At 46.0% G+C, this 22,528-nt stretch overlaps 2 protein-coding genes across 5 annotated transcripts; both read right to left on the bottom strand.

Annotated features, from left to right (window-relative positions):
• Positions 1 to 21: 21 nt before the first annotated feature.
• LOC120455151 lies at positions 22 to 15,439 on the bottom strand. 4 transcript variants are annotated; one of them, XR_005616718.2, is made up of 12 exons: positions 14,542 to 15,439; positions 9,021 to 9,296; positions 7,768 to 8,750; positions 7,609 to 7,705; positions 6,613 to 7,528; positions 6,038 to 6,541; positions 5,562 to 5,669; positions 4,259 to 4,525; positions 4,041 to 4,193; positions 2,895 to 3,977; positions 2,603 to 2,807; positions 22 to 2,547 (listed from the first exon to the last, which is right to left on the bottom strand). XR_005616718.2 is itself a non-coding variant. In XM_039641057.2 (11 exons), the coding sequence occupies exons 3-11, from the start codon at positions 8,419 to 8,421 to the stop codon at positions 2,747 to 2,749; spliced, it is 3,843 nt and encodes a 1,280-aa protein (XP_039496991.1). In that variant the 5' UTR covers positions 8,422 to 8,750; positions 9,021 to 9,296; positions 14,542 to 15,439; the 3' UTR covers positions 22 to 2,746. The 4 variants fall into 4 exon arrangements, 2 of the variants coding, with proteins under 2 accessions (XP_039496991.1, XP_039496992.1); XR_005616719.2 differs by having other exon boundaries at positions 22 to 1,299; XM_039641057.2 differs by having other exon boundaries at positions 22 to 2,807.
• Positions 15,440 to 17,450: 2,011 nt separating this feature from the next.
• On the bottom strand, positions 17,451 to 22,370 carry LOC120455152. The gene is made up of 13 exons (XM_039641060.1): positions 21,692 to 22,370; positions 21,558 to 21,607; positions 21,307 to 21,502; positions 20,217 to 21,231; positions 20,013 to 20,147; positions 19,744 to 19,955; positions 19,617 to 19,688; positions 19,278 to 19,555; positions 19,041 to 19,221; positions 18,734 to 18,982; positions 18,219 to 18,668; positions 17,978 to 18,154; positions 17,451 to 17,916 (listed from the first exon to the last, which is right to left on the bottom strand). The coding sequence occupies exons 1-13, from the start codon at positions 21,725 to 21,727 to the stop codon at positions 17,764 to 17,766; spliced, it is 3,204 nt and encodes a 1,067-aa protein (XP_039496994.1). The 5' UTR covers positions 21,728 to 22,370; the 3' UTR covers positions 17,451 to 17,763.
• Positions 22,371 to 22,528: the final 158 nt, after the last annotated feature.

Here is a 22,528-nt window from a genome sequence, read left to right as displayed (position 1 = left end):
GCTCTTGTGTTATAAGTTTTAGTGTTTATTTAAGATTTCTGTTTCGGCAAGGAACCCATAAATATGCATGGGAACACTTAGTGTAAGCGATTAAAAGATATTCACCATTGACTACTAAAAACATTCGGAACTTGTTCTTGCGATTTGCGTTTAAAGTAATTCATATCTTGCCTGCATTTGAATCATTTGTTGTAAACTCTTAGTAAACTATTCATTTTTTGGCATATTTGACTTACAACAACGGTAATACAAAAAAGTAAATGTACATAAAAAACAACAACAATACAATTTTCCTCCGCATTTATGTACTACAACTTCTTTGGTGTTGTTCTAAAAGCTGCTATTTATATTTCGACAACAATTTCGGAACTATTGCTGCTGCTGCTGCTGATTTATTCTGCTTGCTTTAGGTATTATTTTTCTTCATTTTCCATTTTCCATTCTTCATTTTTCATTTGTATTTTGCATTTTGTATTCTGTATTTTTTTTTATGATTTAACTCTTTAATTGCTCGGCTCGCATTAAGCAAAGTTAACGGTGGTTTCATGTACACATTTTGTACGCACGCCTACACATCGGCACATCGCTCCTATTTTTCTATATGCTCTATAAGTTCAATATGCTCTATACTGATGCATGTATTATTCCCCCCGTATCCATCGTAATGTTTCGTAATATCTATGCAACAGTTGCTTTGATTTTTGGTACGCTCTTTACATTGGATATCAATTTGTGGACTTACGGATCTCGGATATCAAGTGTTACAGCTTTGGATTTTCGTTTCGTTAATTGAAGTAGTTCAAAAATGTATGTTTAGCATAGAAAGCACAAAGAGAATTCAGATGATAATCAGATATTCACATATTCAGATATCCCATATAAAGATTGTTTACCAGCAAAACGGTTTTTTTTCGACAGTAAAGTAGCTAATTCATATGCACAATGAAAATAGAAATATATGTACTTAGATTGTAATAGTTCTTCGATAAGTTATCATCTTTCGATTCATATAAAGGTATTAGTCGCGAACAACCAGGATTTCATCTTAATTTGATTCTCTAATTTCTCTAATTTCTCTGTTTTATCTGTTCTCCATATATTCTTCTTCTTCTTCTCGTCTATTTGTAAGATTCACATTAAGTTAAGTTAAGTTAACACGTTCGAATCGAACAGCAATTTGATCTTAAAGATGCGGCCCATCTCGCCTCCCACTCCCATCGATGTTGGCTCTAAGTGGTTAGTGTAATTACGGCATAGCTCGATTTCTGCGATTGTTTGGGCGGGCAGCTCAATACATTTCTAGTCAAATAGAGAAAATTACTAGGTAGTCGGTAGTCGGTAGTTGGTAGTTGGTAGTTGGTAGTTGGTAGTTGGTAGTTTGTATTTGGTAGTTGGTAGTCATAGGACAAACATAGGTATATAATCTAAAACGCACAAGTTAATCGCGCAAGTCAGTTTCGCATGGGCAAATATACATCATCTGGATTAGATCTACACTTTTGATCGGCTACGTGTTGGCTCTATGCTAATCGCTTTTTGCTAAATACATATTTGCGTTTTTCAAACTGTGTTTCATTTGCACTGCACATCAATTTGGGGCTCGTGAGTTCTGGCATGTACGCGTGAAATGAAACGGCTTTGCGTTAAACTATAGTAATAAACTTCAAACTGAGATATATCAAGTGGCAACTACTTGCGCAGCAACTTGTGCATTTAATTATCCGAGGGGCTTGTAACTTCCGTAACCTTTTTTTTAGTTTATAGTTGGTGAATCGAAGCCACTTTGTACTACTAGCTGAATAAATCTTGAGTTTCTTGAGTTGGCAGAGGGCAAGGATGATCACCATCACAATTTCAAATAGTATTGTCCCCAATCTAGCTCAAGGCACCGCGAATACAATGTGGATATAAGTCCAAGTACCAGGTACCAGGTACCAGCTTGCCCTTTACCAGCTCATCTCAGGGCAGGGTTCGATGTCACAAATTTGCTGGGATAACAAGAGCTTTTCCGGGGAAAAATACATAGTTGATCGCAGATGCATTGTGAAAACTGCTCCCACTGCTGCACTCCTAACTTTATAATACAATTATTTATGGTCTATTCATCTCGTTCTTGATTACTGCTTTTGACTTTGAGGGGGACTATACGAGTAATATGTATAGCTTGGAATTAACTATGGAAAATTGTTTCTTATGTGCAGAAAGATCATATACATTGTATACATTAAAGTGTGTCTGCTGCGCCGAGTCTAAGCTCCGTTTAATTATCGTTTTTACAAGTGATCAGAAGGCGGCACTCGCGACTTTAAACACATTAATATCCATTTAGTTATAATCTGATTTTTCTCGTTATTCTATTTGACCATGTTAGCCACGTTGGCCACTTGGTTTTTGTAAATAAGTATGTACGTCTGTAGATAAAGTATGTATTTTTGTAGCATTCATAGACCGTTATCATCATTTCATTTCATTTCATTTCATATCATTTCAATTGAAATTTTCAGCAAATAAACCACTGCGCCTCGTTTGATTGAATGGTATTAAGAACTTGAGAAGCATTTAACATTTACATATGCATACACTCAATTAATCAAATACTTACATTTACATAATATGTTTGCATGTGTAGGTATTATAATAGATACTCCCGTATAATAAACTTAGCTACCCAGGCCTGGCCCTACTTCATCAATGGCTTCCTTTTCAGCAACTTGTTGACCACCGTCTTGAACAGATTGGGCTTTATTCATAAGTATCCCAGTGTGGCATATGTCTTCACGAATGTGCCGTCGTTGGTGCTGACGTTCCTGTGGATGAGTTATTGGGTGGGAGGAGAAGGAGAAAGCGAACTTAGCCACAATTATGGGTGGTGAAACTCATGGCTTTATACTAACTCGTCTTCCCAGGGACACACCGCATTGTGGTCAGCTGCATCCATGCTGCTGCCGCCGGCCTTTTCGCGCGCCTCCCTGTCCTTTTCGTCCTGCGAGCTAAGTTTCTTGCCCTCCGAGTTTCGCTTCTTGCGCCGCTTTCGCGCCTCCTCGTTGCTGGATGTGGGCGTGGCCGAAGCAGAGGCCGAGCCGGAGGCCAGCACCATTTCTCTGCTGCTGCTGCTAGGCGGAGCAGGAGTAGGAGCTGCCGGCTCGCACGGCTCGTCGTCTACGGTGTCCACGTCCAGTACGGCCAGGGGCGCCATGGATGGCGCCGGGGTGGGTGCCGGCGGTATGTAGCCAACGTCTATGCTGTCAAAGTCGTCCACTGCGTCCTTGGCATCGCCAAACTGCAGTCCCTCCTGGTACTCGTCGGTGGTTGGTGAAAGCTCGTCCAGAACCGTCGGTTCCATATCAGCAGCCTTTTCTAAGTCGTCCGCCCGCACTGCTTGATCCTCGGTGGTGATGGTGGCGGCGGTGGCGGCGGTGGCCGTGGTGGCCATCTGTTTCAGATCCTCGCCTGGTTCGGCTGCTGCGGTCTCAGCGGACACGGGCGTAATTGCTTCTAGCACCAGGACCTTAATGGTGGGCGGACTACCTGGCTCTGTTTGGACACCACTGCTCTGCTCGATCAGTTCGATTTGGACCTCCTTGACCGTGGTCACAGTCGCCGGGGCATCGTTGAGCTGGTTGGCTTGCGTTGAGCAGGAGCTTTCCGGCAACTCGGTCGAAAGGACCACCTGCTCCGCCTGATTCTCGCTTTCTCCCGGCGGTGGCGTGATCTTGGTTATGGGCGGCGGGGTCTGTTCGGGGGTGGGTACTACTAGAAGCGGCGGTTCCGATGTCGAGGACTCGCCCAGGGATATTTTGTTAAGTTCCTCCTCCAATTCCGCATCGACATCCGAGCCAGATGGTGGATCTTTGGCGATGCCTTGCCCACTGCCGTACACAGCGCTGCGAGCCTGCAGCGGCGTGGAGCTGCTGGCCACCACAGTGGGTGAGGAGGTTGTCGTTGGAGTGCGTCCTAGCTGGAAATCCGGAGTGGGGCTGGCAAAGAAAACGCAGACACTTTAAAATTTGCGATGGTATGGTATGAAGTAAATGGGTTACCTTGGAGTAAATGAGACTGAGGCCCGACGCTGCTCCGGAATGTTGGGAATCAGACGCTTTATGCCTGCTTCGCCGCTGTCCACGGTGTTCTGATGGCGAATGCCCAAATTGCGCTGCATTCGATCATTCACATCGCTGTTGTCCGAGGAAGTGCTGCGCATAAAATGTTGATTACTTGCTGTCCAAACATCCGGAGTTTCTGGTTGGTGTGCGCCTACCTATTCAATCGCAGTGGTTGCCCGGTGGAACTTAGGATCTTCGATGCTCCTCCTACTCCAACTGCTGGACCCGCTGCCGGCGACTCTGTGGCACTATCGAGTTCCCAGGGACACACGGATAGCTTTACTTGCGCTGGCGGCGGCGGGACTGGTTCGGCTGGCTCATCCCACGGGCAGACGGCACTGCTGGCCGCCACAACCAGTGCTGTGGAGGATGTTGTCGACTCCGTGGCATCGAGGACGGTGGTCTTCGTTTTTGGCGTTTCTCTGTGGGACAAACCATAGTACATACATACATATACATTATGGCAATTTATAAAAACCATATGCTCTATACACTTAGACGGTGGTTAAAAGGAATGCTGGTGTTCAACACGTAGACTTACATATATGCATATGTACAATTGGTAACAGAAAAAGGGTAAGAGACGCAATGGGAGAAGCATCCGGAAACGAACAGTCAATTCGGCCATATTTATCTTATGTCCAAATGGTACATAAATAGTACAGAAACACACACACAATATAACAACAGCAAACATTCGAGCATAGCAACGATTGAAACTATGTATGTATATTCGGAGACAGTTGGTAAAGTCTGGAAAAGTCTGGAAAAGAGGCGAGGCAAACAGGATCGCAGCGGTGACAGTGGTGACAATACAGACCCCAAGGGCAACTGGGAGATCGCTGGACAGATGACGGGGAACAACAAGTGGGAATGCCACAGTCGGTGCATCCGACTTGGTATGTAGATATATCCGCTACTCTATAGTAAGACTACAAACACAAGACTAAGTCTTAAGATCAATCGGACCGGGTTATACGAGTATTCTGAAAGAACTAAATATTTCCATATTACGGATTCATTCAGTAAAAACTTAGAGCTAAAGTACCGGTTATATCATTGGCATTGCGGTGAAGTTAGACAACAAGTATGTAAGTTTACAAAAGAATTGGATGTCGCCCATTCCCCCAATTAGTAGATTAATTAGATTACTTTTAACTTTCAGTTGGCTAAATAGATCGCAAAACGAACTTTCAATGCGAAACTGCATCTCAAAAATGGGCAGAAAAGGCGACAAGTCGATGGAAACAGAAGGCAAGTAACGCAAATATTGGATGGGTGTAAAGATTTTGGGGAATCTGGGGGGTCACAGATTTGTACGATGAACAAAAGAAGAATAGGTGTGTGGATAGGAAAAAAAACTAGCATTACGTTTTAGGTTTGGAAAGAGTTTAGTTAGTACAAGTGGTAAGTAGAGTAGTAAGCGTTTCGCAAAACCAATCAATAAACATGTCTTACGGAAGTGCCTGCAAACTACTTTCGCGATTCCCGTATGCCGCATATATCCCAATATCCATGATCGCCATGTGGCGCTGTGGCATATCGCCTCGATAAATTGAATCGCTACTGCAGTGCGTGTGTGATGTAAATTGTATGGCATATATATGATATAATCAATTCTTTTAGTATCAATTGTTCAACGGGGGATTTTGGGTGGTTTCTTGTTGTTTTCGATTTTGATTTCGATTTCGTTTTCTAAAGGTCTCGTGCGCATCGTGAAAAAGTTAGTAGTACAGTAGTATATATATATATATATATGTATGTTGAATGTAAACCAAAAGCTTTTGTCGCCAAAAATCAAAACGATGTTTTTGTTTAGCTTGGCTCTTTCAGGCAAATCAAACATTGCGAAAAATCAGAAAAAATTAGCTCGCTGTATATCGATTCTTAAACTGACTCACTCAGCACCGCATCCGGTCGAGATCTTTACTTACCTGAAGGGTATTTCGCTGAGATTACTCTGGGAATGAGAGTGCGGTACCTTGGAGCCGGCATCCTTGTTCACACCAATCACGGCCAGCTCGTGGGCAGAGCCGGTGAGACTGCGATCGCTGCCACGACGACGGGAGAGATTACCGGGCGGTGGAGCCTGCATCATGGAGCTGCCGGCGGATGTGCCGCTGGGTCCCTTGGCCGCATCCCCCAGATTCGGCTGGCTACTCAGTGCGGCTGTCATTTTCTTCTTGGCACCGCTCACGCCGCCAAAGTTGAAAAACCGCTTCTTGTACGACGGCTGAATGCCGGTGTCCAGCAGGCGTTTGTAGTGCTCCGACCGTATGAATCTCGGGTAGCAATCCTTCTTCAGCAGCAGCATGTATATGTGCTCCGATGCCGAGTCAAATGTGAACCGCGATGGATTTTTCAGGCCCTTGAGCACGCTCTCCATGGTCTTTCCATCAATGTTAATCTCGCAAGGTGCGCCGGGCTTCAAAAACTCCCTGAAAGTGAACACACACATACAGGTGATTAAGTGGTTGGAACACCCAAAATGCGCAGGGTTCATACGCACTCGTAGATTTCGTTGACCTTTCGTGCCACTTGGGAGTGGGCGGAACGGCGCAATCGATTGACTGCTATCCAGAAGCGGATGTTCTCGTGCGAGTACTCCTTCTCCAGAAAGCTGGTGAACTCCTGCAGGCCAGTGGGATCGGAGACGAGCTCCTCGATGGAGATGGCCCAGCGCTTGACGCGCTTCTCTGTGGGAATGTCCACAAAGGTGTTGTTCAGCTGCCAGAAGGCAATATCCTCGGTGACCCACGGATTGGAGGGCAGTGCCGGCTGCAGAAAGAAATCATATTCGGAGAATGTCTCCGAGTAGCAAACGAGCGACTCGCAGGCCTGCGACATCTTCATTCGCGTCCGATTCAGCGACTTGCCCAAGTAGTCAACGTCGCGCTGCATGTCATCGACAGTCTTTTTTTTATTGGGCTTGAGGCCCTGACGATCGCGCGAAGGCACTGGACATGGCTCCAATGGAGTGAACTGGCCAGGTGGTGGACGGTGAACTCTCCAGTAAGCTCGTTCCTGCGAGTCTCCCACGATCTTGTCACCTTTCTTGCGCTCCTTGGCCAGCCGCACCTGCTCCTCGGCCTGCATCGAGATGAAGTCCCACTTGCCCTTCAGATTCTTGTGCAGCGAGGCCAGTGCCTCCGCCTCGTAGTCCTCCAGTGCATGGCGCTGCTTGTTGCGCAGCGATCGTTTGGCCAAATAGATGGCGTACTCCACATTATCCGGCGCCTTGTGCTGCCAGGGCCAATAGTAGGGCGTTTGGAATCGATACAGCGACGAGTCGTCCTTCACGGTCAGCGTCTTTGAGTCGTTGACCGGAAAGAAGTAGCCGTGCAGACACAGTTGATTAGCAATGTTGAGGGCCTCCGACTCCTCGATTTGCAGGCGATCCATCAGCCATTCAATCAGATCGTATCCTAAAAGCGAGCAACATTCAATCAGTGATTAGTTAAATGGATATCATTATCAAGAGTGGATGTAGTAAGGAACCACTTACCCATAAACGCATATGGTATGGACGTCAGGAACATCTTCTGCTGTCGCACAGGCACGCCATGTTCCTGATCCTGCATCTCCCGCACCAGCATTTCCATCTACAAAAATGCAAAATACTTGTAAGTAATTAAAGCTGGATACGCCAGGTCATTAAACCCACCTTATCGAAGGCCATGGGTCGCGATAGCTTCTCGATGGCCTGCTGTTGGTTGCCACTGCCGCCGCTGGAGCCGAGCAGTCCACCGCCTGACCCGCTGACCGATATGGAGCCGTGATGGTGTGGCGCTGTACTCGACGCACTGGCCGGATGCGGTTGCTGGAGCTGGTGCTGTGGATGTGTATGTGGCTGTGACTGCTGTGGGGCATGCGGATGCGTATGCTGGTGGTGGTGCTGCAGGTGGTGGTGACCCACCGAGCTGCCACTGAAGGCAGTGGCTGCCTGAGTTGTGGCCGATATGGCCGTGGCGGTGGAGGCTAGGGCAGGACTGCTGCCGCTATTCGCATTCCCGCTGCTGCTGCTCGTGGCGGCGGCGGTGGCGACTGTGCTGTTGGCATTGTTGTTGCCACCACCCGCCGACGGCGACAGCTGTTGCATGGCCTGGAGCACGACATGCGGCTGAAGACTCAGACTGGTTGGCTTGCTGGGCACCAGCGACAACTGGGCTTGTGCCGGTGGCTGCGTGGTGGGCGTGGGCGTGATTGCACCCGTTGCCGTTGGTGGTGCAGATACGACCACGGGCACGAGAGCCGCCGACTGATTACGTAGCACCAGCTGCCGATCCCTGTCCGGCGGCACACCGCCGGGTGGTTCCATGACCGCTGTGCCCGGTGGCGCGGCGGCGGTTTCGCTGCCGTCTCTGGCCCGTCGGCCTCGTCCGCCTCCTTCTCGTCCTGCTGTTCGTCCTGGTTCTTACTGATCCGCTGGGAACAGTTCGGTTTGGGTGCTCTATATCAAAGTTGCTTCGTTCGGTATTGTGATTTCATTTACGCGTTCTGCAAATATCCGTTCGCTTCATGATCTTAAACGCGCTTGATAACCGCTAAATGAAGTATGCGGTAAATGTGGCCTACTTCTAGTTGATTACGTTGCTCTCGGTTTCAGTTATCCGAATTCCATCATGTCCTTGTGTATGGAAATATTTGCTGAAAAAGGCAATACATTCGAATTATATTACAAAAGAGGTATCTCTGGAGTTTTCAAATCTTCCATCATAGTGTTCAAAAGTATGTTACAATATTTCTACCAACTAAAGTCTCATCAGCATATGATTCTTATTTTCGCTGCATACTTTTAGACACCTGCGATGTACCTTAAGTTGAGTAAACATTTCTAATTAAATCGCAACAGAGAAGAGTACCTCACAATATACGCATCGCTGAAAAACTGGTCGTTCGAGTAACAAGCAAACTTACAATGTTTCATGGTTCGGTCGGGTTGGCTTCTCCTTTCCTTCCGTTGAAAGTGAGGACCCCAGTATCGCCTATCGCCTATCGCCGGCGAAGCCCTTCTGGAGTGCCCTCCTCTCGCCCAGCTCGCTGTAGCAACCACTGCAAGATGCTGAACTGATGTTTAAATTGATTGGGACTCCTTTTACTTATTCTATCCATAAATAGCCCGCTTCCATGGCCTCCAAATGGCGTGTAGTATTCAGCGTCAGCTCTTTAAAGGCGCTGTGTGCAGGTGAAAACCTACAAAAGACGTACAGAAAATACATTAATTTATATGCAGCTACTGTTTGATAATTTAAAGAATTTACTCGTATTCTAAAAGACATTTTAAGTGACTTTAGCAGTCGAGTGCTGGCGGGGATTCCCACTTTAGCCCGGAATTTAGACGGAAATTGAACAATTTACCCCTTTTTCCAGGTTTCAAGCTGTTCTATGTGCCTCCCCTTTTCTCACAGAGAAAGCAAGGAAGTAGTGATATTTTTTTTACTTAAGGCTAACTCTTTAGTTTGTATGATATATTTCCAGCATAAATGATCAAGTTTAGGGACCTTTAAAAACTATATTTTTTTAACTAATTATATAACAAGTTATTCTGCAGCTGCGAGGGTATTCGAATTTTGGCTCGCTTAAGTAAGCTTTCCATTTGTACGAGTATTGTGCGTGCCCGCGGCAAACTTGTATAACCATTTTGTCATTAACAAACGCACTTTGCCCTATCGACCTCTTTCCGCTCCAGTCAACTAGAAGTAGAAGTCGAAATGGAAGTGGAAATGGAAGTGGAGCCGCTCGCGTGCGACTCCAATGTGGCAGCTTTACTGCGCCTCCTTTAATGATAGCATTTAAAAATAACAAAGGCGGTTGGACTCACATACATTGGCAGAAATATGGGCGTGTGACACCAATATGGCAACTAGAAGATGCAGGCGAACAACGCCCCTAAAAATATTCAGTAGGAATGGGATTTTGAAAGTACATAGAATATCATGAAAACACCGATAAAGGTGTGCAAAAGTATGCAATAGCTTAGTTTGAAAGAGGTTTCATTTTAGCTGCCTACTTTTCGGCATACTCCCAAATAATACTAGGCCCTAGCTTTGTTTTCCAAATAAGAGAATGTGTGTGTGGCTTCTTTAAAGCCTTCCGGGAAATTCCTGCAGACTGCGAGGCGATTAAGTCAATTTAAGGGGCACGGGCAATTTCAATCCAATCAATAATGCACTATGCGCTGTCTTTCCGCATCGATTTGTTCATTTGTCAATCAAGCGAAGCTCCAGGCACATGGACATCATTATAGGTGGGCCGCCTTATGCAAAGAGTGCTCGCTTCTAGCAAATTAAAAAGGATTTCATTCAATTATGTAAGATGTGCCAGGTGCGTACTTATTTCGCTATGGCAAGCCACTCAAAGTACAAAGGCATTTGTGCACTTTAGCAATTTACTGGGTAACTCGTGGACTTTGCGATAAACTTGGAGCTTTGCAATGGCTTGCAATTGTAATTCTGCAAAAATGTAATGGAAGATATTTTTATAACGCTTTCGTGGAATGACAATCAACAAGGAGGGCTCTTAACTCATATTTCATCATTCCCAATTAGGTAGCTTCCTTTCACAGTGGCTTAAACTTATTCAGAAACTACCTAAGTACCTGACTTTAATGATAACATTTATCCTGGAAAACAAAAGGTCAAAACCAATAATCAATTTCCCGTTGCATTTGCTGAACTTTAGCTAGTTCCCCAAAAAAAATAATATTAATTGCCCCGCTTTATTCCAGTTGCCGTCCTGTGTTGGGTCATATATATACATATGTATATACAAATATATATATGTATATATTTATATAAAAGTAGTGAACGCAAACAGCGAGTGGCAAAGTTTGCTTTACTATATTTAATTTGTTTGCCGAGATTTGCTGTTCTAATTTTGATAAGTAGCGCTGATTTTGTCGGTCTTTGTTGCCGCCACTGCTGAAGCGTTTTCCACAAGCCCCGCCCACGTGAAGTGCCCGCCCCCGCGCACACCCCTCCCACCACCCCCTTCACCCATTTAAATGTGACTTTTGTCATGCATTCGTCGCAGGCGGCTGCCCTTGTCGTTGTCGTCGTTACTGGGCCGGAAGTTGGTTTCAAACTGTTGGCAAATGAGTTTCCGTTTGCGAGGGAGGTTTCCTGCCTGCAGTCCTTGTTGTTTATGTTGTTGTTGTTGCTTTTGCTGCTGCTGCTGCTGTTGCTGTTGCTGTGTTGACTCTTTGGCTGCCTTTTGCTCCTTTTTGCCTTTAGCTTCTGGTTTTTTTGTGCCAACGTTACATGCTCGCACAGTTTGCAAAAGTTTATTAATTTGCTGCACATCGGGTTTGTCCACTTTTTATTACATACTCGTACATACATACATATAGAAGTATTTACTTTGGCAGCTACTCCGCAGCAATACACTAGCAATTAGAACCTGAATCTTGCAGCCGATGAAAAATTGCCAAACATAATAAACAAATCTGGGTGCTTCGTTGGTCTGTCCACACCTGTGGACCTCTTAATAATCGATTGTACAAATAAATATGTACTTAATGAGCTGGTTGTCTGCCTGTTAGTGATAGTCATGGTCGTCATATGCACATGTACCATTCCCTTACACATCATTGCACCATTACATTATTTATCAAATCTGATTGCACCGACTACCTGCTACGCAAAATCCAAAATCCGGATGCTACAGCTGCCCTATATGCGCCGCAATGCAATGAACAATAAACCTTTAAAGTAAACAAGTGCGAGCCTCTTGGCCAACTTAACCAACTCGTAAACAAGGCTGAATTAACTATGAGAAAGCACACACTCATATCCTTGTATTCTGGGCCACACACAACACGAGCATGGGATGCAAATTGTCTTTGAAGCAGCATTCTCAGCCCTAAACACTGAGCTGAGCCCTGGGTACCGACTATTGGGTACTGGGTACTTGGGTACTGGGTACTAAGGAATGCCTACGGTGGTGGGACCTTATCTTTGCATTGATATTGATTACCATCTCGTGCATTTGGTGCTGTGTGCACGGCGCAATTGATGTGATTACAGCTGCGTGCTGTGGGTGCTGTGCACTCGAGTTGCCTTAAGCGGGGGGCTTTGTTAAAGGATTACTTTAAGATGCCCCATTGCCTACGTTCATTTGAAGATTTAATCTTCCCACACATTACTTTGGTCAAGGCCACCGAAACACTGATGCTACCGCCTAAGCCCACGCCCACATCCACGTCCACGCCCACGCCCACCTTGAGCCACCTTGAACTGCAGAACTAAGACAGAACTAGAACGCTGAAACGACATCCTAAAACTGAGTAGATACACATACCGTCACTGCATTGGCATTGGCACAACAATTGTTGTTAATCGCAATGTAAATTAATGAGTACCAAAAAGCTAAGTAAAACTATTTAGCTATATTTAAAAAACCTTCTTTCTTGGCTTGCCAAATTTTAACAGATACAATTCGCAGCGGATTTGTAGAACCTGGTCATCTGATATGGGCCCTATTTGAGTGAACTCGACTGTCTACAGATGAGTGTACTGGCGATCGCTCCGCCGTTTTCCATCAAGATCTGGCTGAGTAATTACGCCGTAAATGCGAAAATAACAGTGTGCACTGTAGAATGGGGAATCAACACTTCCACGTCTGGATTTGGTATGTATGTACTTGCTGGCTGGAGCTAAATTTGTTTGTACTACTCATTCGATATTCGGGATGCCATAAACTAAGGCCGAGCCATCAAACATATTTGGCCAGACATGCGATTATCGAAGTACCATGGGTACTATTCACACTTCAACATTCAGCATTCACATCGATATCGAACTACTTATTCGTGATCAAACTTTAATTTAAGGGCAGTACATGGATCGACTAGACGTCCAATCAATTTTACCCAGCGAGATTAATTGGCTGTTTTCAATAACTTATGACTACGCACATGAACTCACACATCACACATCTGGGGGAATTTGCTGAAAAGTATTTCACGTGCGTACGAAGAAGAAAAGATAAACAATACCCGTTGGGGATCAGTGTATAGTGTACAGGGTATATCTAATAGAGACGATAAGCCATTGAGATAATAATTTTTCGAGAGTTACACAGAAATTAACCATAATGGTGCGCGAAAGTATGCAACAGAATGTTATTATCGTGGGAATACGCAACGGATAAGCTAAAATAAAGGGCGTTTCATTTTGTTGCATACTTTCAAACATCTTTTTATTTTGAGTTTAATATCCCGCCGATGTTTAAGGTTAAGAGGTAAGTCATCTTGGACCAAGAAAACAGAGTTCACATCAACGGTAGACAATGAAAACAAAACACCAAGGTTAAGTTTAAAGTTACCCCACCCCAACAATGTTTTGGTGCTTTGCCCAACTGAACCAGCTGTCACCCACTACAGATTGTGATGTCCGCCTTCGTGAGAGAAGCTGACGTAAGGCCCAAGGCGCCGATCGACTTGGGCAGGCTCCACTGTAGATCGAGTCAACAAACATTTTTACAGACTTTCTGGCCAACTAACACCACTGTCGAATACTGGGGAATACAAGCTAATAAACTAAAACGGTACAGTATCAGAGAAAGTGTGGCCTGTAGGGGGACTATATTTCTATGTGTGCGCCCGTATGTGTGTGTGTGTGTGTGTCGGGCGCGGGTGCTAGTGCATGTGTGTGTGTGAGTGTGGGCGAAGAGAGAGCTTTGATAGGCGCAAGATAGCACACACACGCACACACTCTCCGGTTTTTCTATGGAGGGGGCGTAATTGATGATGATTTTGCGAGGGTGCCTGTGTGTGTGTGTGTCTGTGAGTGTGTTTGTCTGTGTATGCAACAACAATATCAACAACCAGATAGCACCAGCAGCAACAACAAAAACAACAAAGGCATACAAAAAACTTTGCGCAAAAACAGTTATTTCACATGGGGAGTTTGGGATTTCGCTGCCGCTGCTGCTGCTGCTGTTCGTTTTGGTGTTTTTGTGGAACTCTCACACCTTTGGCGATTCGAAATTCGTTTGCAATAACATACAATAAACAAAAATCACCAAGTACACACATTTCCGTATTTTTATACAACCGTGTGTATATACACATACATCTACACCCAGTGGGCAATTAAATATTTACGTCCACCGAGCCAGCTGGTTCGCAACTTCTCCCGGAACTCTCACTCTCTTCTCCACCACACCACACCGCAGCACACACACCAAACAGTGTGTGTTGGTGTGCACACTCGCAGCACACACACTCACACGCACACACACAAACACACATACCAGCGTCTGGGTCAAGTGAAAATGTATTATTGGGCACTTTTCATATTTTCCACATGCAGACGATTCTCTTTTCTCCTCGTATTTTTTTACATTTTCACTGTCAATGCTAGCATAACTAACGGTGTTCGCATTTTCGCACACAAGCATCGTTTTTTTTTCTTCTTTTTTTTTTTTCTTTGGCTACCTTATTGCGCTGCCTTTGCTTCGTTTTCGTTTTCGCTTTTCCTTCTCCTTTTCGTTTCTATGTATGGCCTTCTCCTTCGGGGACTCTCGCGATTTTCTACAATAAAATCGTTTTTGCGTATTCCCTTTCGTTGCACAGCACTTTCACCGAATATGATAAAAAAAAATACGAGAAAATCTCACTAAACAAAAAGCAAAAACCAGGCATCTTCGGAAAATGCAACACACCACGAACCGCAAAAGCACACACAACACTTTATAAATCGATTCGAAATTCCAATTGTGCGATTGCAAAATACAGTGTTCTTCTATTTTTCTTCTAGTTGGGCCTTCTTGTTATTCCGTCTAGCTGGTGGTTATGTTTCCATGTTGCCCGCTGCGATGTGGATGTGTTCCCTGAACCCAACACAAAAAAAACACCGTCAGCGCGAGCAAACGACGCACGCACGACAAGGACGTCCGCCGCACACGATACTTTGAGCCAGTGTCCGCATGTAGGAAAATGGAAAATGGATTTTCCTGCGCCAACAGCGCCAGCAGCAGCAGTCTCCATTTTTCGGCGACCCGAGTGCCAACGAGCGAAACGAAACGAATCAAAACGAGAGAGGGAGAGAGAGTGGCGAGAGCAGCGGCGGTGGAGGCAGCAACGAGAGCGGGAGCAACAGCGAGATCGAGAGCGCCAGCGCCAAGTTCCTGGGGTGGAAAAGCTGCGGTCAGCCCAATGGCAACGCATTCGGGAAAACCAGTGCCCGCGGCCCGCTGGAAAAGCCAGGCAGCCCCCGAAGACTGGTACTGGAAGAGGAAGATTGCGCGAAATCGCAACTCCTTACAACTATCGCTTTTTCGTCCACCTCTATGGCGAATGTAATACTCGTTACATTTCAAAACTTCTTGCTATTTACTTGGTGTAACTAAACTTTTATATGTGTAATTCCAGCAACTTATTGAACATGTATCACAAAGCTTGCCTGTTTCGGAGTTAGTTTATTGTTAAAAAAATGGTACATTTCATCCCATATGTGATATGCCTATCAATGTTTAATGTAACTTACTCGTTACTTTAATTTCGACGTTTCATTACGTACCACTTAACCTGACCGTTAGAAAATTTAAATACGTGACCTTTGAACTTTACCTGTGTTGTACTAGTTACTACAGAGCTAGCGATTATTACACATCCCAATGTCTGGGCCGTTAGAAATTTGACTTTGACTCCTAAAAAAAATTTGTTGTATGATATAGTATGAAATGTTATTTTTCCCAGGCTCGTAACTTGTTAATTTTGTTGATAATCAGTATATCTTACCTGTTGTTTATATCATACCATTCAGAAATTGCCGTTTTAACATATTTATTTCCATTAATACCACCCATAAACTGCTAAAACAAATTTTTTTACTGGCGTTACTTACATACGTACATTTTTATAATCTGTATCTAATAAAAAGAGTTAGGTTGTGATATGTTTTAAAAAGACAACAAGAAATGTATTGAATTAGTACAATAATGTAATTTACACATAATATTTGTACACATATTCTGTTTTTGATACGCTTTCAAATCGAATGAAAAACAAGAGAGAACGCTATAGTCGAGTTCCCCGACTATCTGATACCCGTTACTCAGCTAGTGGAAGGGAAAAGGAGAGTCTTAAACACAGTTTTTGGCGGTTTGTAGGCGTTATAGTGGGCGTGGCAGAAAGTTTTTTGGCAAATCGGTAGAAATTTACAAGACTAATACAAAAATGAAAAAATATCAAAACATTTTTCAAAAGTGTGGGCGTAGCAGCTTTGGGCGGTTTGTGGGCGTTATAGTGGGCGTGGCAGAAAGTTTTTTGGCAAATCGATAGAAATTTAGAAGACTAATACAAAAATGAAAAAATATCAAAACATTTTTCAAAAGTGTGGGCGTGGCAGCTTTGGGCGGTTTGTGGGCGTTAGAGTGGGCGTGGCAAAATTTTTTTTGACAAATCGATAGAAATTTACAACACCAATACAAAAATGAAAAAATATCAAAACATTTTTCAAAAGTGTGGGCGTGGCAGTTTTGGGCGGTTTGTGGGCGTTAGAGTGGGCGTGGCAGCATGATTCGACAAACTTGCGCTGCGTCTATGTCCCTGGAGTCTGTATGCTTAATCTCAACTTTCTAGCTTTTGTAGTTCCTGAGATCTCGACGTTCATACGGACAGACGGACAGACGGACAGACGGACAGACGGACAGACAGACGGACGGACAGACGGACATGGCCAAATCGACTCGGCTATTGATCCTGATCAAGAATATATATACTTTATATGGTCGGAAACGCTTCCTTCTGCCTGTTACATACTTTTCAACGAATCTAGTATACCCTTTTACTCTACGAGTAACGGGTATAAATACGCTGTTGTCGTTTACATAAAATTCGCCGAATTTCACGTGGTAAATAGTCTAGTTTTAAATTTAATATGTGTCTATATGTCAAAATACGCTAGTTAGTTTACAATAGTGTAGCCAACAATCTTCGGTCAACCGAAAATATTAGTATTATGTATTTTGTCAATATTACGTTAGCCCAATACAAAACAATTATTCACTTGACTAGATTCTACCTACCCGTCATCAGAATATAAGTGTACAACTAACCTACGCCACAAGTGGACCACAAAACAGAGAGAATTTCGAAATAAGGAGTGTTTCGAAAAGTTTTTCTATACTAATCATTTTGTGTATTTACATTTACACCTATTCTCGTTCTATACTTAATCGATCTTTTGCTGTTGTAATCAAGCGAAATCCGACGACTATTCCAATGATTTACACTTGTGGAAGCGGGTTTCCAACATAAGTGAAAGAATTCGAGAGAAAACATGTTAATTAAACGGAAAATTCCTATCTACCTACTAGTGAACTAAGTAAAACTCATTAAAATCAGGTCATGTTTGCCCATTGTGTTTGGCTTGATATTTGGGAATATTCCATCAGTTCCGGTGATACATTTTACCTAATCGAAGAAGAAAAGGACGAGTCCTGGTCATTCCTGTAAGTGATTAAAGCAATCTTTGCGCCCTGTATAGTCTAAACTATAGTCATGGCATAGATCGTCCTTGGTTAACATGTTCCTCTCCTCTCCTCACCGCCTTACTGACTATATCCATCCATATGATCATGATCTGGATAGCGAAGTCTTCTAAAATTATCACAAGAAGTTGGCATTCGTGTGTTCAATGGCGCTTTGTCGGCGTCACATGTAGGAGGGCGAGGACTTGCGGGATCGCGATCGCGGCTTCGAAGGACTCTTTAGGCTGTGGCGCGAGCTGCTCCGCGGCTTGAATCCGCGATCGTTCCACGGCTCCGAGACCCGTCCGAACCAGTGTATCAAATCCATAACTTCCAGCTGAAAGGGAATGTGCATTAATGTGATTATCGTTCATCCCCATATCCATATATATGCTCACCTGAAGTGTCTGCGGCAATTCCTTGAATATCTCACACTTGGTCAGTTGCGCGTGTTGCGAGAGAAAAGAAAGACATTTCGACTTTAAAGCGGTGGCCATATAGCGATCCGCTATTCCCAGAAGGCAGACCACGGAGTCCTCGTCAATAAGAGCGTAAAGCGTGTTTTCGCACAATTCCTGTTCGAATTACAGATAGTTATAGTACACAAACAAATGCTGAAGTACCTTAAGATTCCCTCACCTTAAGATCATCTATGGAGTAGCGATCGGCGAGGAGCATAAGCTCGCACACCTGTTCGGCACCAACCGTGGGATCGATGGGAGCGCCGTAGAGATAGAGGAGCAGGCGTCGAAAGATCACGGGCGAGGTGTCTGTGATAATGACCTTCCGGTTGATCGACTCCTGCATGCCCGACATCAGGGCCTTCTTGAACCACTCACACCGAGCGGCCACAATCACCCGATGTGCCTTGAAGCTGTGCACCTGCAGCGCTTTCGCTGCCGGCTCCGCGGCTTCGGTAAGAGCTTCAGTTCCACCTCCTGGCTTGCCGGCACTTGGCGTGGGTGCGTAGGTGTGAACCTCGAACTCCATGTCGGCCAGCTGGGTGGAGTGCAGCAGGCGTAGGGCATTCTTCGAGAGATTGCTGCTGGCGGCAATGGGTGGCTCACAGAGGTGCCGAATGAGGTTTAACTGAAGGCCAAATGGGAAACGTTAGTCAGATGGCAAAGGATATGCCTAGGATATGCATTCATTACCTTGATGGTGTTATAATCATAGTATTGTTTGCGATCCAGATTCATGGCATCCTTGTCGCTTAGGCCCTGATTTAGGTTGTTCTCATGATCGGGCATTTTCAAATTGTTCGACAGCAGACAGGTGTCGTCCAGCAATCCCAGCTCGATCACCGACTGGGTGAACTCCTGTTTCCGCACCAGCATGCAGATCTGACTGATGGCGTCTCGCAGCGCGTCCTTGTGGTCCAGCAGCTTGGCAATGACGCCATTCTGTGAAGTACACGTTAAACTGCAGATCTCAGTCATCCAGGTGGACCAGTGTGCTTACTATCTGACTGGTGGCCAGCTTGAAGCAGAACTTGAACTCCTTCCAGCCGAGCTTGTCGTCCAGTCGATCCGACAGGTTCTCCACAATGAAGATGTAAGCGGGAATGTCCATAATCAGTTGCTCGAGGTTCTGGTTGATTGTGCTGCTCTTGCTCAGGAAATCCATTTCGCAGAACGTAGTCCTGTAACATTTTAGAGATCATTAGGTTGGGTTAACCCATGGTCCATGCTCACCCACTTTTTGTCCTTGATTATTTCGAGGGCCGCCACAATCCGGCCGTAAATGTCGCGCATTTTCCGCACCTCGTACATGTACAGTACAAACTTGAGGTCGTTTTCCGCGGAACTGAGGCGTTGCTTGTCCGAGAGATTATCGTAGAGCGTTAGACCCACGGGAGCACCGCGACGAGGACGTGGCGAGGGTTCGCCTCCATCGGCAATCTGCAGTTTCATGACAATAGCATCGTCCGCCTGTTGTTGTTGTAGCGAGAGATCCAAGTGGGAGCATTTAAGATCCTAAACGGGTAATTTAGTTAGTATACAGCTAAGGGAACTCTTTATAATCCTGATAGCTCACCTTACACATGATTTCCAGTGAGTTTTTGATTTTCTCTATCACAGCGGTCAATACAAATAAGGTTGATTCGATCTGTGGGATAGATTGGATTAGTGCCTTAGCTTAGATTAGTTGCATGCCAACTCACTTCAGGTACTAGGTAATTCACCAGCTCGGCCTTTTCATCCACACTCAGACCCACGAAGACTCCAAGCACATTCTGGAGCAGCTGCTGAACCTGCGACATGAAGATGGGAATGCGGGTGCGGATGTACTTAACGATTTCGTTCTTCTGATAACGCGTCATGTGAGCGGCATCCGTGATGAAGATGTTGCAGAACTGCAGCACCTTGGCGCAGCCTGAAAAAAGATACATCCTTTTATGGAAACTGGATAACCAATATCCCAGTGACTCACCTATGGCACACTCGCGCAAGGCATCCTGGAAGGTGGCATAGAGCTGCGCCGGATCGCGGGTAATATTCCCGGGATTGATGCACTGGATGACCCGATTGAGAATGCCGTGCAGATCCATGGTAACATTGACCACAACTGCAAGCAATCGATTAGGAGTTACTCAGAAATATGTAATCAGGATATAGTCTCTCGCGTGATGCTTACACTTCTTGAGTCGTATCAGCCGCAGGTACTTGCGAGTCGGCTCCACCAGCTTGGTAAGCGACGGCTGCAGCTCCGCAAAGCTGATGAGCTTCTCGCACACATCCTCGTCCAGGTCCGGAAGCAGAGACTCCGTGTACAGCCAGTGCAGGACGGGGCCCAGCAGGAAGTTGGGCAGGTTACACAGCACGCCCACGGGCGCTAGGGGCGACGAGGGCGGCGTGTCCATGGAGCTGGGAAAAGGCGAGGGACTGCGGGCACGGTACGGCGATAGTGGTGGCCTCCGGATGCTGCAAATGGCCAGACCAGCGGTCGGTGGCAAGGGCGTGGGCGTTGGCTGCAGCATCAGGTCCTGGCAGAAGTTAAAGATGTTCTTGCAGTGCGACTGCGATGTCTCCAGGTGCGAATCCGAGTGCGAGGTGGGTGGCAGACGATACATGCCACCACCACCACCACCGCCTCCGCCGCCACATTCGAGGCTGAGCAGACCTGTGGTCCTGACCACCGACTCCGAGTCGCCGGCATTGCCGTTGCTCAGGCAATTGAAGCTGCTGCTGAACTGATGCACTCGCTGGGCGCCCAAGCCGGACGACGGCATGGTCTGGAAATCACACGGCGGCTGCAGGTAAATGGGCGAGAGATTGAGGCGCGGCAGGGACTTGTCATGCCCATCATCGTTGGCCGCCGGCGCCACGGAGATCCTTATGGGATTCGGGGTGTTCGGACCACTGTGGCAGGACCTGGTCGCAGGACGTGGGGCAGCCGATGATGGGGCACTGTTCACGTACATGCTGCAATCGAAGCCATTGAGCCGCAGTATGGAGGCGTGCAGAGCGTACTCCAGGCCACTGGAGCTCTTCACCATCACATCGCTGAAATAGGACTCCTGCAGGGCCTCGCCGAAGCTCAGTTGCTTCTCCTGGCCGGCGGCTTGGTTGTCCTGCAGCCGCTTGCACTCCACGGCATACCAGTTCTCGCAGTTGAGCACCAGCGTATCAGTCGGCGTTAAGGTGTTGGTCTGCGATTGGTCAAAGGTAAAGGTCAAAGGTTAATCAAACGGGCTCTGCATGAGTTATACATGTGTAATACATACGCTAAACTCGATGCTGTGGCCGGCAAAGGCGCCGAAGACCAGGCGCGGATTGATCTCGTGGACATCGAAGGTCTCGCAGCTGAAGAGGACACTGGCCGATTCGCAGAAGGTGCCGCAGTCTTTGGATTCCGGAAGCGGGCTGACCAGGTCATTGTACCAGGTAATGTCACTGGTGTCATCCAGGCGGAACTTGATGCTAAGTGGAAGCAAGAGGATTAGGATGGCTATGCGCTGCTTCAGGATTAGCTTACCCCTCGAGACCGGACAGCTCCCGCTTGCCCTCGAACGTGCAGCAGACAATCTGGGGATTTTTGGGAGTGTGTGTGTGTGTGTATGTTAGATGGATAACCGCACCAGGTAGTTGGAAAGCAGCAAAGCAACTCACCTCCCAGGTGCCCAGGAATGTGTGCACCAGTGCCATGGCGGTTTTCTAGTGTCCTGCTTGCAGTTGCCTAATCTCGCATAGCGCCATGTATCCTGGCCAAGTGTGTGTGGGTGTACTTCTGACCTGCGATGTGGAACTGCAGTTTGCCCAGCACCAGCGGCGACAACCGATTTGCATGCTCCGCTACTGGGATGCGTCGAGGAGTCGTGACCAGTGTCCACTTTTTGCTTTTCCTGCCTCTAGAAAGGACCTCTTCTGGATACGGATATCGATGTGCGAGTGTGCATGTGTATGTATTTGTTGTTGCCAATAGCTGTAACTGCGCTGCCGCTGTTGCTGCCACCTCCGCTACTCCGCCGCCAGGACTCTCTGCAAGGATACCAGCGAGTCCAAAGTCCGCGCTCGCTGCGAATCCTTCTCGCTGGCTCTCTCTCTCTCTCGTTCACGTTCGCGCTCTCCTCCCGGCTGTTCGTGGCCACATCCTGGCGCGAGCAGCAGCTGACAAAGCTTCGGAAAAACAGGGGGAAAAGCTCCGGGAAATGCGGAAAGTCGAAAGTCGAAAGTCTACGTGGGTGGGTGGTTATGTATGACAATGCCACCCACGTTCGCAGAGCTTTCTATTTACTCTTCCATGAAATGTTTGGGCAAACACAACGCACGCACCTAATGACGTCGGACAGGAAACTCATTTGCCGTCACTGATTTTCACATTTTCACACGGCATTTGCTGTCACTCAGAAAAATAATTAGAAAAGAGATGTTGCCAAACAAATCATGAAAGTTTTTATCAAATATTATCAGTGCGTATTTAAGCTAAATACAACACTCCAAGAAGTT

Source organism: Drosophila santomea, chromosome X (assembly GCF_016746245.2).
Source record: "Drosophila santomea strain STO CAGO 1482 chromosome X, Prin_Dsan_1.1, whole genome shotgun sequence".
NCBI lineage: Eukaryota > Metazoa > Arthropoda > Insecta > Diptera > Drosophilidae > Drosophila > Drosophila santomea.
The sequence above is the reverse complement of the archived record's forward strand: the minus strand, read 5'-3'. Positions and strand labels throughout refer to the sequence as shown.

Bases quoted from the DNA above. Each gene is read 5' to 3' on its own strand.
- LOC120455151 (XM_039641057.2), bottom strand. From the start codon at position 8,421: ATGGAACCACCCGGCGGTGTGCCGCCGGACAGGGATCGGCAGCTGGTG. The intron at 6,542-6,612 runs GTGCGTATGAAC...GTTCACTTTCAG, and splicing joins AAGGTCAACGAAATCTACGA to GGAGTTTTTGAAGCCCGGCG. The intron at 3,978-4,040 runs GTAACCCATTTA...TTTCTTTGCCAG, and splicing joins TCAGTCTCATTTACTCCAAG to CCCCACTCCGGATTTCCAGC.
- LOC120455152 (XM_039641060.1), bottom strand. From the start codon at position 21,727: ATGGCACTGGTGCACACATTCCTGGGCACCTGGGAG. The intron at 21,232-21,306 runs GTATGTATTACA...GACCAATCGCAG, and splicing joins GCCACAGCATCGAGTTTAGC to ACCAACACCTTAACGCCGAC. The intron at 18,155-18,218 runs GTGAGGGAATCT...TAATTCGAACAG, and splicing joins ACTCCATAGATGATCTTAAG to GAATTGTGCGAAAACACGCT.